General features: G+C 35.8%; 1 protein-coding gene across 5 annotated transcripts in view; it reads left to right on the top strand.

The window, feature by feature from the left end:
- The window catches only part of bcas3 (breast carcinoma amplified sequence 3), a 584,912-nt gene that overhangs the window by 160,062 nt on the left and 407,614 nt on the right, over positions 1–17,236 (top strand). For all 5 annotated transcript variants that reach the window (XM_031896950.1, XM_031896949.1, XM_031896951.1 and 2 more), the window contains exons 15-16: positions 270–403; positions 8,350–8,614. In XM_031896950.1, coding sequence (XP_031752810.1) covers positions 270–403; positions 8,350–8,614 — 399 coding nt within the window. The remainder of the gene's footprint in view (positions 1–269; positions 404–8,349; positions 8,615–17,236) is intronic.

Below are 17,236 nucleotides of genomic sequence, written 5' to 3'. Positions count from 1 at the left end.
GCGTTAAAATGTGTTTGCTTTGGTGCCAAATTTGGGCCACAATATAAAATGCACACAGCATTCCCCATCTGTCAGTAGGGCAGAACACAGTTGCGCCACTCTCATGTTAGGCTATGAACTGATTGCTGGTCTATATGCATCACAGACTGTTAAGGTAGCCCCAAGCTATTCAATTATTCAATAATAGTTGTATATCAAGTACATAAAACATAGGAGGTCAGCTTGTAAGTTTTCTTTAATTCTCCTGTCATTCTGTTATCTGCTACTAGGAATGATGCTGGTTACATCAGACACACTGGGTCATGATTTCCACGTGTTCCAGATCCTTACTCATCCTTGGTCATCGTCTCAAAGTGCTGTACATCATTTGTATACCTTGCATCGAGGAGAGACAGAAGCTAAAGTAAGTTTTTTTTTTTCTTTCTATATTTTGAATTGTAGATTCTTGAGTCACAACGGCATTATATTCTTTCTGAGTCACTAACTACTCACAATATTAGAGTTAAAATGTTTTTTTTTTGTTTCTTCCTTGTGATGAGGATAGGTTCTTGAAGAATTTCTACTAATGGCCTTATTTAATAAAAGTTGCGGGTTGTTCACGGCATAAACTTTAAAAACAACACTTGCAACTTAAAAACATCTGCAACAACTAAAACTAAACCCAGTTTTTTGGGTTGGGCCGAACCCCCGAATCCATCCCAAGGGATTTGGCCGAATACCGAATCCTAATTAGCATATGCTAAGTAGGATCCGTAAGGGGTAAAAATCTCCACTTGCGCAGCGAAATTTCCCCCCCTAACATTTAACCCTTCCAGATCCTAATTAGCATATGCTAATTTATGCTAATGCAGATTTGTTCGGCTAGAACCGTGGATTCGGCTGAATCGGAACCTGGTCATTTTGAGGAGAATTATTTTTTCATTTAAATGCCCGTTTAATATGACCTATAATTTGAATAACTATTGTAAGGTGGTGTAAGGAGATGGTCCAAAAGAAAATATTTGCTGCCCAGGAACAACATCAGGGCAAGGCTAAAGTTTACCTGTTGAACAACGAAGCAAAGACTGGGACTTCTTGAATAATGTGCTTTGGACAGAAGAGACAATGACAGAGTAATTAAGCCATGCTTCTAGAAGACATTTTTGGCATAAACCAAATATAGGATTTCACTAGAATGACCTAAAACCAACTATAAAGCATGATGGTGGAAATTTTATGCCGCTTTGCTGCATAAGGGCCTGGGCAGATCACCATCAGAGAATTGTCTATGAATTGTTTATTGTACTAAAGGTTGCTTGAGAATAACATGAAACCATCTGTCAGATTGAAGTTAAACCAAAAATGGATCTTGGAACCTGATAGTAACCTAAAACATTCCAGTAATCCACCAATGGCTAAAACAAAATTCGGGGGGGGGGGCGGGGGGTGGATTTCTAAATCCCATCACAACATCTCAGGAGTGGGAAAAAGGTTCTAAATAATAGCAAATTTGGTGTCTTATTGTTTTGAACTTTACTTTTATATACTGTGTGCAAAAAGATCAAATGTTGAAATGTCCACATATGTTATGCTAGACCTGCAAAGGTGGATGTCCTGGACATCAGCAATGTATATAAAAGCCCTAATCATGGCCTGTACAGGCTTTAAAGGGGACCTGTCACCAATACATAAAACATTTTATAATAAAAGTACTTTTCAAATTAAATATGAAACCAATTTTTTTTATTAAAACATCCATCTGACTAACTTAACATTTATTCATTGTAAACACTGCTGATATCACATTTTAGTAGAACAGACATGAACTGCTCCAAGGAGAACTTTGAGGACTTTATCAGGTAGGGAAAGAAGTAGCTGCTACATATAGGGGTATATTTATCATGCTGTGGAAAAAGTGGAGTAAAACATTACCAGTGATGTTGCTCATCAGGCATCAGATGTTTTGCTTTGGTTTTCTAACTGTTGAAATCTAATTGCTGATTGGTTACCCTGGGTAACATCACCGGTAATGCTTCACTCCACCTTTTACACAGCATGATAAATATACCCCTTAGGCTGAAGACACATGGAGCTACTTAGTAGCAGCTACTTGTCACGGCTATTAAACACCAGAAATGACCCTGACATAGAAAATACTGAGAATTGCCTCTGCTAAAACACTTATAGAGACAGTTATCAGTAAATGATCAGCAATGTCTATTTTTGTAGCCATGACAAGTAGCTGCTACTAGTAGCTCAGGATGTCTTAAAATGTAATTTGTCCACTTTTTGTCCCAAAAAGTGGGAACTTGTCAGGAGTATGGCACACAGGCTGCACTTGCAAATGACCCCAACTTGCTTTTTTTATCAACTGTTATGGGAAACAGTTCACCTGAATTCCTGAGAAACAACATGGAAATTAAATCAGACAAATCACTTTGTATGAGATTTCCCTTGTTAATCAGGCAACAAGACCATAGTTATAGAGTTGTGGCATGAGTATTTTCAGAAAATATGCTTTGGTAAAACTAATAATGAATCTTCACCAATAAACCTGGATTTTTTGTCTATCATCCAGAAGCTTGCACTTTATGTTTGTGTTTACATAGGTATAGGTATAGTTTCCATTGGCAATATGTGTTCCAGCAAGAATGATAAGGATAGAAATCTCAGAAGACGCTACTGACCAGAGTTCTTTGAAAGTTTGATTGATTTAACATGTGTTTTATGTAACTGTGGAGCTTTAGTGTTGCATTTTTGTTTTAAATGAATTTATGAACATGGTAATGGAAACTAAAGATTCTTTGCAACTGACACACACAAAGAATTCTCCACCACATTAGGATGCCTGGCACTTTAATAAGTCATCTTGCAAACAAAATAAAATTGAGAATGCATGCCTAATTATTTGAGTAGAAAGCTGTTCTGCGGTCTCTGACTTTGTGAGAAAGCTTTCATCTGACAACAATTTTCCTGTTAAGGGTGCATATAGGGTAAAACCAATAGATAGATGCAGCATTAAATCATCTGTGGTGCAAGACATATAAATGCTTTATTAGCCTGCATATCACAACTTTGCCCAAAAAGGTTTCAAAACCAGCAAAGTGCTTACAAATTTGTCTGTGCTGCTAACATGCTTTTAACGCAGTGCATAGCACTGTAGCTGGATTCGGTGTAAAGCAGACAAACATCTAACCAACAAGAGAAGTATTAGCTTTCTTAACTGCTCCCAAGGTATTAAACCAGTTCCGCAGCAGCATAAAGTTGGCGCCTGTGATTGCCAGAGGAATGCTATTATTGGTAAATGAAGTATTCCTGCTATCGTGTTTAAATAATTTTATGATAGATGTGTTTGCCCTTTCCCTGCGATGTAAAAATACATTCACAGTTTGGATAGTTGTGAAGTTATGCTTCTTTATTCTCTAGTACATGTGGATTTTATGTGCTTAAACATTCACATTTCTGCTACTGACTTCTGATTTCTCACCTTCTTTAATACTTATTTTTGCTGTAATAGCAGCAGTTTGATGTGCACATCCATAAATACTATATAAGCTTACTTATAAGCATTTTTCTTATACAAATACCATATAAAATTCATTCGTATTTTTCTTTTATAATATGACCATATTTTGTTAGCCTTACCTCCTATTTAGGGTATTTAGAAATAAATAGAGATCGGCAGGTTTCAAGTTTTAACAGGAACATATCACTACGCCTATATATACCCCAGCATTTCTTCTGTTCATCTAAGGGAGGTGCCTCCACCTCTGCCAGCTCAGCAATTACTATACCATGTCAATTTGTGACATGTCTTTGGAGAGAGCGTTGCAACTTCATGAGTGAAGCCATGCTCTGATATGTTCTGATATGCTAGAGGACAAATTTAAACAGTGTTACAGCCTATTGAAACATGGCCCTGCCAAATGCAGGCTTGTATATAGGGCAAGCCAACAAAATACCTGAAACTGGCTTAGTTTGCTACTTAATGGAAATCTTGTACCCCTTGCACACTTTCCTCAATATTCAGAAAGACTAATGACTACTACTCTAAGCAGTCCAGTTTTCATTGATGAAATTCTACCTGAGGGACCAAATCTGAAACCCGAACTTATCAATGATGGTGTCATACAGTATAATTTTTTGTTGAATTTAATGGCACTAAATCCAATTTTTTTTTTACTTAGCGTACATGCCCCTTCTTCCAGCTGAGTCTACCACCCATCCATTAGAGAAGATGCCATAATTCTAAATATATACCAACATTGCAGTAAGAAACACTACAGATAAACAGGATGCTCACTGTACAAACTAACTTGACATTACATAACAGTATTTGCTGCTAAAAGTGGGTCACTTTCTTGCTTTGATCTTGTTGTATAAACAGTTGATTAAAGAAGGATACTGCACCCAACATTATCTAGATGCAATACAAATACTCAGTTGTAGTACTCTTGGTTTCCAATACCTGGATAAATGTCACATCTTTTTTTTATAGCCTTTGCTTGTTCAAGCTTAATACATATGCGGCTACTTTTGTGCATATATACTGTTTGTTAGTATTCAGTAAGTTAAAACAAATACTGTCCATTGCTACTAGGAATAGGAGATGGGGGCACGATGGGCTTATCTATAACTTCACTAGAGAGACATTTTAAAGGGCTGGATTTACAAGACTATTGCATGAAATATAACTCTTAACTGCAAATAATGAATGACTGATCCTTCAGCATACTAAGTGGTATAGGTGGTTATATTAGACAGGACATGCTTTAATTTAAAGAGGCACTTGTTTGTGAACATTTTCTATATTTTAATATAAATGTGACCTAAAACATAATCTGATTTTCAAGCAAGTCCTAAAAGCAGAAGGAAAAAACCTACTTAAACAAATGAAACAAAAAATATTATATTTGGTCATGTATTTATTGAAGAAAAAAAAAAGAAGATCCAACAACATATCTGTGTGTGCTAAAAGTAAGTAAATCATGCTCTCAGTATTTGGTGTGACCCCCTTGTGCAGCAATAACTGCAACTAAACTTATGTGGTAACTGTTGCTCAGTCCTGCACATCGACTTGGAAGAATTTTAGCCAATTTGTCCACACAGAACAGCTTCAACTCTTGGATGTTGGTGGGTTTCCTCACATGAATTGCTTGCTTTAGCTCTTTCCATAACATTTCAGTTGGATTAAGGTCAGGACTCTGATTTGGCCATTCCAGAACATTGACTTTATTCTTCTTTAACCATTCTTTGGTAAAACAGCTTGTATGATTAGGATCATTGTCTTGCTGCATAATCCACTGTCTCTTGAGATTCAGTTCACAGACCGATGTCTTGACATTTTTCTTTAGAATTCTCTGGTATGGTTTAGAATTTATTGTTCCCTCAATGATGGAAAGCCATCCAAGCCCAGATACAGCAAAACAGGCCCAAACCAGAACACTCCTACCACCATGTTTCACAGATGTAATAAGGTTCTTGTGCTGGAATGCAGTGTTTTTCTTTCTCTAAATGTAACACTCATCATTAAGCCAAAAAGTTCTATTTTGGCTTCATCCTTCTATAAAACATTCTTCCAGTATCCTTCTGGTTCATCCACATGATCTTTAGCAATCTTTAGATGGTCAGCAATATTTTTGGGGGTGAGAAGTGGCTTTCTCCTTGCTACCCTTCCATACACGCTATTGCTGTTCAGTGTTTTCCTGATGGTGAACTCATGAACATCAACATTCACCAATTTGAGACAGCCCTTCAGTTGGTTTAAAATTACCCTGGGTTCCTTTGCAACCTCTCAGACTATTAGACACCTTGCAGCTGGAGTTATCTTTTGATGTTTGATCACTTCTGGGTAGCGTAACAAGAATCTTGAATTTCCTCCATTTGTTGATTGGTGGAGCCCAAACTCTTTAGAGGTCTTGTAACCTTCTCCAGCTTTATGTATCACCTCTTTGTATCACCTCTTTTTCTGAGGTCCTCAGACACCTCCTTTGTTTGAGCCATGATACCTATCCACAAATGTGTTGTATGTGTGATCAGGCTTTGCTGGATCCCCGTTCTTTAAATAAAGCAGGGTCTCTAAAGGTGGCCATACACGAGGCGATTTCGCTCGTTGTGCGATGAACGATTATATCGACAAACGATCGTATGGCGATCGAGTTCCCATACGATATGCCATCCACGGGCAACGATAATTCGGGAAAGATTTTGTCGCATCATTATCGTAAAATACCTACGATCGTACATCTACGTACGATCGATGTCGTTGACTTCTGCTGCTGGCAATCGTGACATGCGCAGAGAACAATCGTTGAAAGACAAATGTCTGACACTCACACCAACTGGCAGATTTTATCGTTAAACGACCAAAATTTTTAAACCTGGCCGATCGATTTTGGGGACGATAATGTCGGCTCGTTTAGTGGGCCGACGATCGTTCGTACACCACCAACTATACGATAACTTAACGATAGCATCGGATCGTTCGGGAATCGGTCGTTTGTAAGTAAAAAATCGGTCCGTGTATGGCCACCTTAACTCACACCTGATTGTCATCCTATTGACTAAAAATACCAGACTCTGATTTATGCCACATGCAGATATATTATTGGATCATTTTTTTTCAATAAATTCATCACCAAAAATAATAATTTTTGTTTCATTTGTTAAACTAGGTTTTCTTCATCTTCTTTTAAGACTTGTTTGAAAATCAGATGATGTTTTATGTCAAATTCATATAAAACTATACAGTATATTAAAGGTTTCACAAACTTACAAGCACCACTGTATTTTCTTAGGGTTTACACTCAAGAAATTGTGGAAGTTACATCATGTGACAGAAACCAAAACGCTAAGACAATGCTCCTAAAATTGTCTTTTTTTTATTAACAGTTGTAATCTTACATATGTTAACTTAAGTTGGCAGTCTTAAATTCTTTACATCCATTTGCATAAAATGTAGCCCCAGGACTGGGAGATGGACTTTTTTTTATAAATAATTTATTCTGTATATCTTTGTTAAGTATGCATTTAATGAAAAGTGTGCCAAATATCTTGTTAATATTATGTTCACTAAAATAATTAAATAGACATTTCATAATTGTATTTTACTTTTAATTTTCATTCACCAGTCCTAGAACCATAGGAAACTTTTTTTTTCCATTGCAGACCAGACAGTCCCAGAAAGGCTCTTGTTTAAAAGTCCCTAAACTCATGTAAACAACCTTAAAGTGTTATTGAATTTTTAAGCTAAGCAAATATCAAAGCCAGCAATTCAAGAGGTGCTGAAAGCCAATAAAATATTAGGTTGTATAAGAAGACGCATTAATAATAGAAAAATGTAGGATGTATAGCTACCGTCATTTTGTGTTCAGTGTTGGAAGTTCTACTTACAGTAAGACAGACCAGCACTACTAAGATGATTTAAAATAAAAATGATTTAAGATGAAATATATCTGGAAAGACGCCAGGGCTTTTGAAGGTTGCAACTTAAAAGGGAGAAGGGAGAGAAGTGATATAAATGTTAAAATATTAAAAATATCTATAAAGATCATACTGACTTTTCTGTTTTCTGTCTTACTGTAATCCTCCAAGTTTTGGACGACTACAAAACAAAATCCAAATACTGATTAGCATACTCAGACTTGATCAAAATAAAAAATATATTTTATCTTTGAAATACATGTTTATTGTCTTGGACTGGGCCATGTATATATTCCACTGTACTACAGCCTCTTAGAGATACGACCACTATAGAGATGGCTAGAATTCCTGATCCATCTATACTAGGTGGCTTAGAATTGGAATGTTTTTAAAATACATTTTTTTTAATTAAAATATTATAGCTAGCTTAAGAAATATATTCACTCACCTGACTGATCTGAAATAATTTTTGATTACAGCAAGTTTATGGAGGGTGATTTTCAAATACCACAAACCTTTTATTATAAATTATAAAACTAATCTGGGAACCGAGAGCAGCTTGGTTCCATGTTTACTGTCTCCTATAACTAGGGATGCTTGCTTACAAGGTTACACATGAGGTTTATGTAAATAGCTAATTTATTAGATCCAAAGTGTTATGTACAAAACCTTCCTGCACAGAGTTTGGAATATTTAACATATTAATTTGAAATCTTTAGTTCTGAAAATGTGGCTACAGTTCCTATTGTATTCCTAATTATACTCTACTTTATACTATACTACTACTCTACTGCTGGTTTAATGGCACATTTTACATTTTTAATTATCATTTTTAATAAGATAAATGGATCATAAATGTGATTGGGTGACTAGTAACAGTAATAGTTAAGTAGCATTTTTGCTAATAAAATTACTACAAATATATTTAGGCTTCTTTTCTTTATTTAGGTTCAGGACATTTGCTTTAGCCACGACTGCCGTTGGGTAGTGGTAAGCACTCTTCGTGGCACTTCCCACGTCTTCCCTATTAACCCATATGGTGGTCAGCCATGTGTCCGCACACACACCTCCCCCCGCGTGGTCAACCGCATGAGCCGCTTTCAGAAGAGTGCAGGTTTGGAAGAGATTGAACAGGAGTTGACATCAAAGCAAGGAGGCCGTTGTAGCCCTGTGCCAGGATTGTCCAGCAGTCCATCTGGGTCTCCTCTTCATGGTGAGCAGCACTGCTAATTCACATTCCATAGCAATACGCACATATTTTTAAACAGCATCATTATATTTGACTTGTTTAACTTAGACCACTTTTTACTGCAGCTGCAAATCTCAGTTTTCATGCGAGTCAGCAAAAACCTCTGTAAGGTAAATTCATTTTAACAGATGTAGGCAAAATTAGTTTTATTAGTTCTTTGCACCTTATTAGCACCCAATAATTCCTTTGTATGAACTGAAAGCTCAGTAATTCTCACCACATTGTTAAACAGAATCATATAAGCTTCTTCGTCCTATATTTTATACTGGTTATGATCATTTATGTTTCAACATCATCATAAGCCATTATATAGAGAACAGTGATTCTAGACATATTGAAAGTAATTTTTTGTTCTAGTTATCATTGTAATAACTGTCTACATTCACCAACAACAGGGATAGTCATAGTAAGATGGAAAGATAATTGTGTTAAATAATGTAAATGAATATATTGTGTTAAATGCATTTGATATTATTGGAGTGACTGCCTTTGCAGTGCTGTTCAACACAATAAAGTGACAATACAATGCAATACAACCTATAATGTTGGCAAGTATGAGATATTATTCATGTTTTTTCCATTGATGTTACCCATTACCATTTGTATATCAAGCTTTTTCTGTTATGTGCTGGAAAACAGAAATCTTAAGAACAGAGGTCTGTAAAGTGTTTTCCTTGTAAAGGATGTGTAACTTGTTCTAGGTGTCTGGTGTAATGGCTTGTGTATAACTTTTCCTCGATGCCTGAAGCATTTTCTAGCTTTAGGCATATACACTTTTAGGAGAGAATAAGGTGCTTGGAATGTATAAACCAAGCATTTCATGTTTTGTTTCAAACTAGATAATAAACCTGAAATTAAATATTTTGCATTGAAACAGACAATAGCTGTATGTAATTAGCTGAACAGATGTAGCCAGTGTTAGGCTTCTGACATCACAGAGAGATCAGGAAGGAACTCTCAAGGTGTACCATTCATCCTATTCAATCTGTTGTTTGTCAAGAGATGTCACAGGAGATTATTTCTGTTCCAACATTCCAAAATGTATTTGAAGTTTCAGTAGATTTCACATTAAAATATGTGCAAATTGACCTGTACCATTTGACTTTGGCTAATGCAGAGAAATAACAGTTGTCTGCCCATCATTCTAAATCACTGAAGATGTAGATTCTCTGAAACTACCATTCATTTTCTATATAGCATGTTAGAAAGCCAGTACATCTTTATGTTAGAATGCAGGAAGACATGAGAATTCTTTTTTCAGGAATGATAAGGATATTTATATATGATGGGAGGAAGTAAAGCAAATGCTATGATACAGTAGGTTATTGTTGTTTGTGAACTCAACACGTTAGAATTTCAGTTTCGGGCATAGTTTCTAGCCAAACTTCCCTTCAAAAATATAAGGATTAGGATAACTAGGTTGATAGAGGTTGATAGAGGTTAACTACCTGCCTAGAACATTCTGGGGTCAACTTCCTTTGATTCAAGTAACTCCTGAAGCCTCTTCTAAACTGTTTAGTGAGATTATGCAGGAGAAGAGTGTGAATTATATTGGCAAATCATGGAAAAATATTTGCCATGGGCCGGGAAGCCTCCAAGCCAGTGGCCATCTGTAATGTCACTACCAATAGCTACTGATACCTATAGCTATGGCCCCCTGCTAGGCTGACGGTTATTAGACATGAGAACAGCAAGAAGACAGCAAGTTACATTGTTATAAATTGGACAGGTTTGAAAATCCTGTTGAACAGTGCGTACATCAGTCCCTCAGTGCAGCCCCCATCCAATGGCCTCCGCAAATCTAATTTAATCAAATTTTGAGTCAGTAATCCCCATTTAAAATCATTAAAAAACTATGTAAAATAAATAATGAAGACTCACTACAAAGGTGCTAGGAATAGGGCATTCTATAACATACTGAAAGTTAACTTAAAGGTTACCGGAAGTTACCAGCAGTGGACTTTTTGCCACCCATGGTAACCTGCTGCACACTGCTGTCTGTATTTAGGTTTTCTTTGCAGAATTAAAAATGTAATGCCAAAACCTTAGTACATGTCAAGGATGCCACCACCCTCTTTTGTATTTTCATTGGCTATACAGCTCTTAGCAGTCATAATTAGAAATGTCAGACTGCTTAAATGTTGTCCTAACTGCCTGACTAGGGCTGCCATTGTTCAGTTTTGCTTGGGTTTTTTTTCCGTTTCAGCACTGTGAAAACTGTGAAACAAAAATCTTGCCAATATCCACATCCATCAGTCCTGCTCCAAATATCACTAGCATCCCACCTGTCCTGACCCTACCTCCCATACATCACCATTTAATTCCCATGCTCCACCCCTCCCCCATGCTGTCATCAGCCTTCCCCCAGATGTCATTGGGTTACACCCTTGTTCGGGTTTTGCTGAGACCAAAGGTGGCAACCCTTCAAAAAACGTGGAAAATGTGCATGGCAATATCAATGCAAGCCTTAGCTTTGTACATAATATTAAATAATGATGTTGTCTGACAATAAAAAAAACAAGCATATGACATTTACAAAGTAATATTTCTGCCCTTTGGTGCATACTCTAAAGCTGATGTAGATTAGTGTCTACTTTTCTGAAGTTGGCCCTGTCCTTAAAGGGGAGGATCACCTTTAATTTAACTTTTAGTATCTTATAGAATAAACAATTCTAAGCAAGTTTTCAATGGGTCTTCATTATTTATTTCTTTCTTATAGTTTTTAAATTATTTGCTTTCTTCTTCAAATTTTTTGTAGCTTTTAATTTGGGGTCACTGACCCCGGCAGGCAAAAACTACTGCTCTGTGAGGCTATGGTTTTATTGTTATTGTTACTTTTTGTAACTTTCTTTTCTATTCAGGCCCTCTCCTATTCATATATCAGTCTCACATTCAAACCACTCCCTGGTTGCTTAGGTAATTTGGACCCTTGCAACCAGATATCTGCTGAAACTCCAAACTGAAGAGCCGCTGAACAATTATTGAAATAATTAAAAAAAACTACAAATAATAAAAAATGAAGACCAGTTGCAAATTGTCTCAGAATATCACTCTCTACATCATACTAAAAGTTAACTCAAATGTGAACAACCCAGTAGAGGTTCTTTGTGAGGTCACTCAGATTAAACTCCTCAAATATTGGTCCTGAAAAATAAACCCAGTTATATTTAAGTGAATCATATCCTTTAAATAACATAAAATATTGCTAATGATTGTAAATTAGTATTAAGTGAATGCCCATGGCTTTTTACTTCTAAATATTTACAGCTGTGCATTTCACAAGAAGTTGTTTTGTTTCGCATGTTCATTAAATATTTATGTTTTTGGTTCAGATGGTACTTGCTTATTGCCTTTATCCTATTTATGTCTTCTAAATATCATATTTACAGTATTCAGCATCCTGGCCCCCCAATTGTTTATTTATGCAATATAATCCCTTTTATCAGGGTGGCTTTCTCACAGAATCAAGGATGTGTTCAATTTCATTTGAAGCTTGAAGAAAAATAAAGGAAACTTAGACAGAAGTTGTTAAGGAGACATTTCCTTTGCTTCCACATGGCAAAAGATCATTTTGTTTAGTTATGTTATCTTGCAATCCACCCAGGGGTGTACGTTTGTCATTCAGTGCTGTGCCCACAGCATGTTGTTGGTAATATCAAAGCGAAGACAGTGACCTTTCATAAGCTTCAATTATCATACGATCATTGTCTTAAATTTCCGTGCTGCTCCTTTCACACCCACTCCTTGTTAAAGACAAAGCATTTCAAAAGCAGTTACATAAATAGTTTTGCAAAAAGGAAGCAATTGCATATAAATACATATATTTATAAATTGTTTGTGATAGATTAAGAGAGGCATTTACTTAAGGTTGTGGCTTCTTTTTTTTCACAATTGTTGCAGGAAAAAAAACTTATTTTTTTTTTTACAAATTATTATGCAACAAAACCTGTCTAATCAGAAAGCAAATTATATGCCATTTAAAAGCTGTTGAGATCATGTAGAAGTCAATGGCAGGTGTCCCTTTTAGAACTCTAAGATCTTTTTTTGCTTTGGGATTTTTTTGAATGCTTTCATTTGTGCTACAGTATGAAAAAGTTGTGGTTTTCACGTTTTTCCTCATCTTTTTTCATTCATGCTTTTTCCATTTGGAATCACTAAAATCAGAATGTTAATAAATCTGCCCTTAAATTTAGGTTAATATAAACAGGTTTAATTTAATTACCAATGAGTACCGTGAAATATGGTACATGGACAGAAAAAAAATAGGTAAAATAAAGTAGAATATGTCTGTCTATCTATATTTTGGTTTGGCTCAATGCTGCTGTTACTCTGTTTCCATATAGTAAGCCAGTTATTCACTATATTACAAGTTTGAAAGTCATAGTGGAGGTCATAAAATCCCTTGATGGACAACATTCAACCTGTGCAATCTTTATTCAGATAACACTGGTCAATCTAATAAGGTTTTTCACTTGGTACAGGTGCCAATTTGGGAATTGAATGGTTCACTTGGAACTAGTAAGATATATGTCATCATTCCCTCCCATCTTTGGGAGATCTGTTTATAAATGACACAAATCTTGTAATTGCCACATGGCTAAATTATGTGATGGGATATAAGACAATTCTATAAATAAAGGATAGTAATAATAATTGACAATAAAGACAATACTTCTGATTACAGTACCAAAGACTGTGTCTTTATCCTTCTTATTAGAACATCTGTCTTAGAATGAAAACAGCAGCTCAGTGGTTAATTGAAATTAATTGTGTATGTTGCAAGCTATTTGACATGTTAATTGATCTTGTAGTCAATGAAAGTGCATTCACTTTAGATTTCATTGATATAAAAGCAAAATAATATTATTGCTGCAAAAGAAGGGTACATTTTTATTTAATTGCTGATCCTGATGAAACGGAACATATTTTTTTTAACTATATATGGCAAGAGTGCAATTATTGTTTCTCCATTTTCTCAATTTTTCCTCCACTCTGGTTCCAGGCTTATTGATTGCTTGCTTAGAAGGATGATTATGAGGTCTTGAGGCTTTGGAGGGTTGGTGGGGGTTGACATCTTATTCTATTCATTTATTTTAATTGAACTTTTTCAGTTTGGTTTTGTAGAAATAAGTGCTTTACCAATGGAACGACAGATGGAAGATAAGGGAATGGTTTTATGCGAAAAGTTGATTGTTGACCTCAGAGAAGAGTGAATGCACTTTTAAGTACCATTTGAGTGCTTTACCTTCAGGCAACTCTAATGACAGCAGGGACTGTTAGATAGCAAGAAGTTCATTTTTATTATGTGGAAAAAGTAGGAGTTGAGCTAGTGGTGTAGCATAATTTAAACTGTACTGCACTCAGCTTGTCCATCTATTTGACTTCTTTGTATGTAATTGCTTCATAAAGTCTACTTCTTTCCAGTTTAACATGGAATAAAATATCCAGTACCTTAAGTTATATTAAGTTACAAAAACTTTTGTTATGTATTTGTGAATATTGTAAGATACTGTTTAATACAGTAGCAGCTCAGATTTTAGTTACAATTCACTTCTAATTCTTTCATTTTAGCTGTGTTTTCTTCATGCTGTTTCAACAATATGAAAATAAATATTGAAGAATAATGGGGCATGAGGTAGAAAGTGTTGCCTGTTTTGCTGTTGATTGATTTCCCATAATTTCTAAAGTTTATTATGCAACCACGTTAAGCAATCTTAAACACAAGCATATCTTGAATATTATTTAACAATATAAGGTAATTAAATCATGTGGAGCTCCAGGCAACAATGAAATAAAGCAAAATAAAAGATTGAATACAGAACATGATTTACCTTATAATATGTATGTGTATAGTGAATAAAATATACAAATGTATATTCACATAAGCTGTAACATCAGAATGCTAGCCTTGGTAAGTCAAGGTCACATTTGTATTGCTTTTAAATAGTGTAACAGTCAACTAGTATTCAGTCCAGTTCCTACGGTAGTTGGACAGTATGAACTGCTACCCTATGGTATCAATGCTTCATCTACATGTAGGATTGGAGCTCTACCATACAATCTTCCCCCTGTGATAGGCTCTCAGTACCTACTAGATTCAGCAGGTATTTTAGTGCTGTAGCCAACCACAGGTACTAAATTATCATTATTAATAACAATATTGTGCTTAATTTAAATATTTTACCCAGTGCTTTCATTCCACCATTCCCATTTGTCGGCCATCACTTTGAAGAGGCCATGAAAATGTTGCATAGAAAAGATATAAATAGAGGGGGTAAAGAGAATTAAATATTTTGATTGTGGAGTTGTCTTAACTTAAATATTTTGCTGCATTTCTTTAAAAAAAATAAAAAACTATTTTTCACTGCAGCCGCTTATATTATTGTTTGAAATGTTCCAGTCTCTGTGTAAATATGGTCCTATGACAGGTTCTGGTGTTTGTTCACACTTTCACCTCTCCACCAGGCAGTGCAAAATTCAGTCTCACGAACACATCAAAGGCTTTTATCATAAATAAATGTCTTATCTCTATCTTCACAGATAGGTTCTTTGAAGTGTATTAATGTCACAAAGGGAAAAGGAATTAGCATTGAAGTAATTTTGGTTTAAAGGAAAACTGCAGCTGAAGTTCATATGGCTTCTGTGTGAAATAGCATTTTATAATGTAAATATTGAAGCTGGCAGACTTTGATAGCACTGAGTCTGAAATCCTTCAGACACAAAATTATGAACTGGTGAAGGTTTTGGCTGATACTTTGTCCATGTATGTTATTTGTGACCATATTTTTTTGGTGATTTATGAGTCATATTACATTGTCTAGAGGTTTCATGGCACTCACCTATGATGCATGTTCATGTTTTGCACTTTGAAGAGGTAACATAGTAACACAGAGGTAACAGTAACTTAAGTGAAAGACACAAGTCTACTGAGTTCAGTCTTTTGGTTGGAATGAAACCTGCCTAACTACTTTTCATACAGAGGGAGGTAAAAAAAAAAACAAAATAGAGCTCAGACCTCCACTATAGGGGTCACTTCCCTTAAAAGGATTCTGTCATGTTTTTATGGTATATTTATTATTTAATTACTACATTTACTAAATTTGTATTACATGTATTTAATTCATTTTGTTTTAATGAAATTACTACATTAAACTGTGTACATTGCAAACAATTCATTTTACCATTTAAAATTTTATTGTTTAACCAAAAAACTGTTTTGTTTTTTTTATAGTAAGTTGTAATATTGGTGTGTATACAGACATCTCAGATGATTGTGTTGAGTTTTCATAAAAAGCCAACTTCACAATGGAACTGCTTTTAGATAAGCTATTGTTTCACCTACTCTCGAGAAGTCATGGCCTGACGTGGGATATCTACAACTAGGGGGGAAATGGGAGCATTTTGTAGAAATGCAGGTGTCAGGGAGCTGTTACCTGCCTATTGTTCTGCTGATGGGCTGCTAGGGGGAAAGGGAAGGGTATGACATCACAGCGCAGCAGTAAAGAGTTTATTAGAGCACAAGTCACATGGCTGAGGGCACCTGGGAAACTAAGACTATGTCTAGCTCCATGTCAAATGTATAAATTAAATAAAAAAAAATCTCTTTTGAAAAACAGATTTTGATGCAGGATTCTTAGGAGAGCTATTAACTCATGCATTTTGAACCATTTTTTGTATTTTGCACACTGTGCTCTGCCCCTTTGCAAATAGACACGGGTTACTGCACTTTGTTTGAAAGCACAGAAACTTGCCTCTTCCTCCACAAATACAATTCTGTGTGAATAAGTCAGCATTGTATTACTGAGGGGTGGAAGGGGAAGGTCATGGCATTTAGAAGTGCAAGTTAAGGAGAGGCAGAGGGCATGTAGAGCTGGCGGAAGGGACTGGGCTATCCTTTACTCCCAACACTGTTCTTTTGAGCACAAGATTTTTAGAGTGCAAAACAGGCACAAAGGAATGCACTCTTGTTCTGTCTAATCTCTTAGGGCTTATTTAAGTACTGGCTTGCATTCTGTTGTTCCAACCCAGTATGCAAGTTTAGTAAAACTGTGGTTAAAGCATTGGCTCCAAGTCTGTAAGGCTGTCCCCTCTTGATGAGGCTTGGAGCATAGACAAGGGGGACTTGCTCTTAACACCACTTAGGATATGCATATTTGCTGCCCTAAACTTTTAAATATTTCCTATATTGTTAACTTTGTTATGAGCTTAGCAAGGCCTCCAAAAGGGTCTTGAGAAATTCCAGTAACCACTGGGTTAAAAAAATATCTCAACAAACTTCAGGAAGTGGGTGGTATGGTGGCTCAGTGGTTAAAACAGTTGCCTTGGAGCACTAGGATCTGTAGTATGTTTCTGACCTGGGCACTATCTGTACAGAACTGCTGGAAGCTCTGGTTTTCTGCTAAATTCCTTAAACATATTAATGGGTTAAGTTGCTTTCTTGCATGGTAGAATGATAATATCTGCAAAAATCTGCATATCAGGATGGTGATATATATGAATACAACTAATAATTATTAAAGGAGTCCTTTGTAGTAAGAGAGAATTGCTAACTGTATATTGAGTGTTCCCTAGGTAGGGTTTTATTGT

Source organism: Xenopus tropicalis, chromosome 2 (assembly GCF_000004195.4).
Source record: "Xenopus tropicalis strain Nigerian chromosome 2, UCB_Xtro_10.0, whole genome shotgun sequence".
NCBI classification, from domain to species: Eukaryota; Metazoa; Chordata; class Amphibia; order Anura; family Pipidae; genus Xenopus; species Xenopus tropicalis.
The sequence above is the reverse complement of the archived record's forward strand: the minus strand, read 5'-3'. Positions and strand labels throughout refer to the sequence as shown.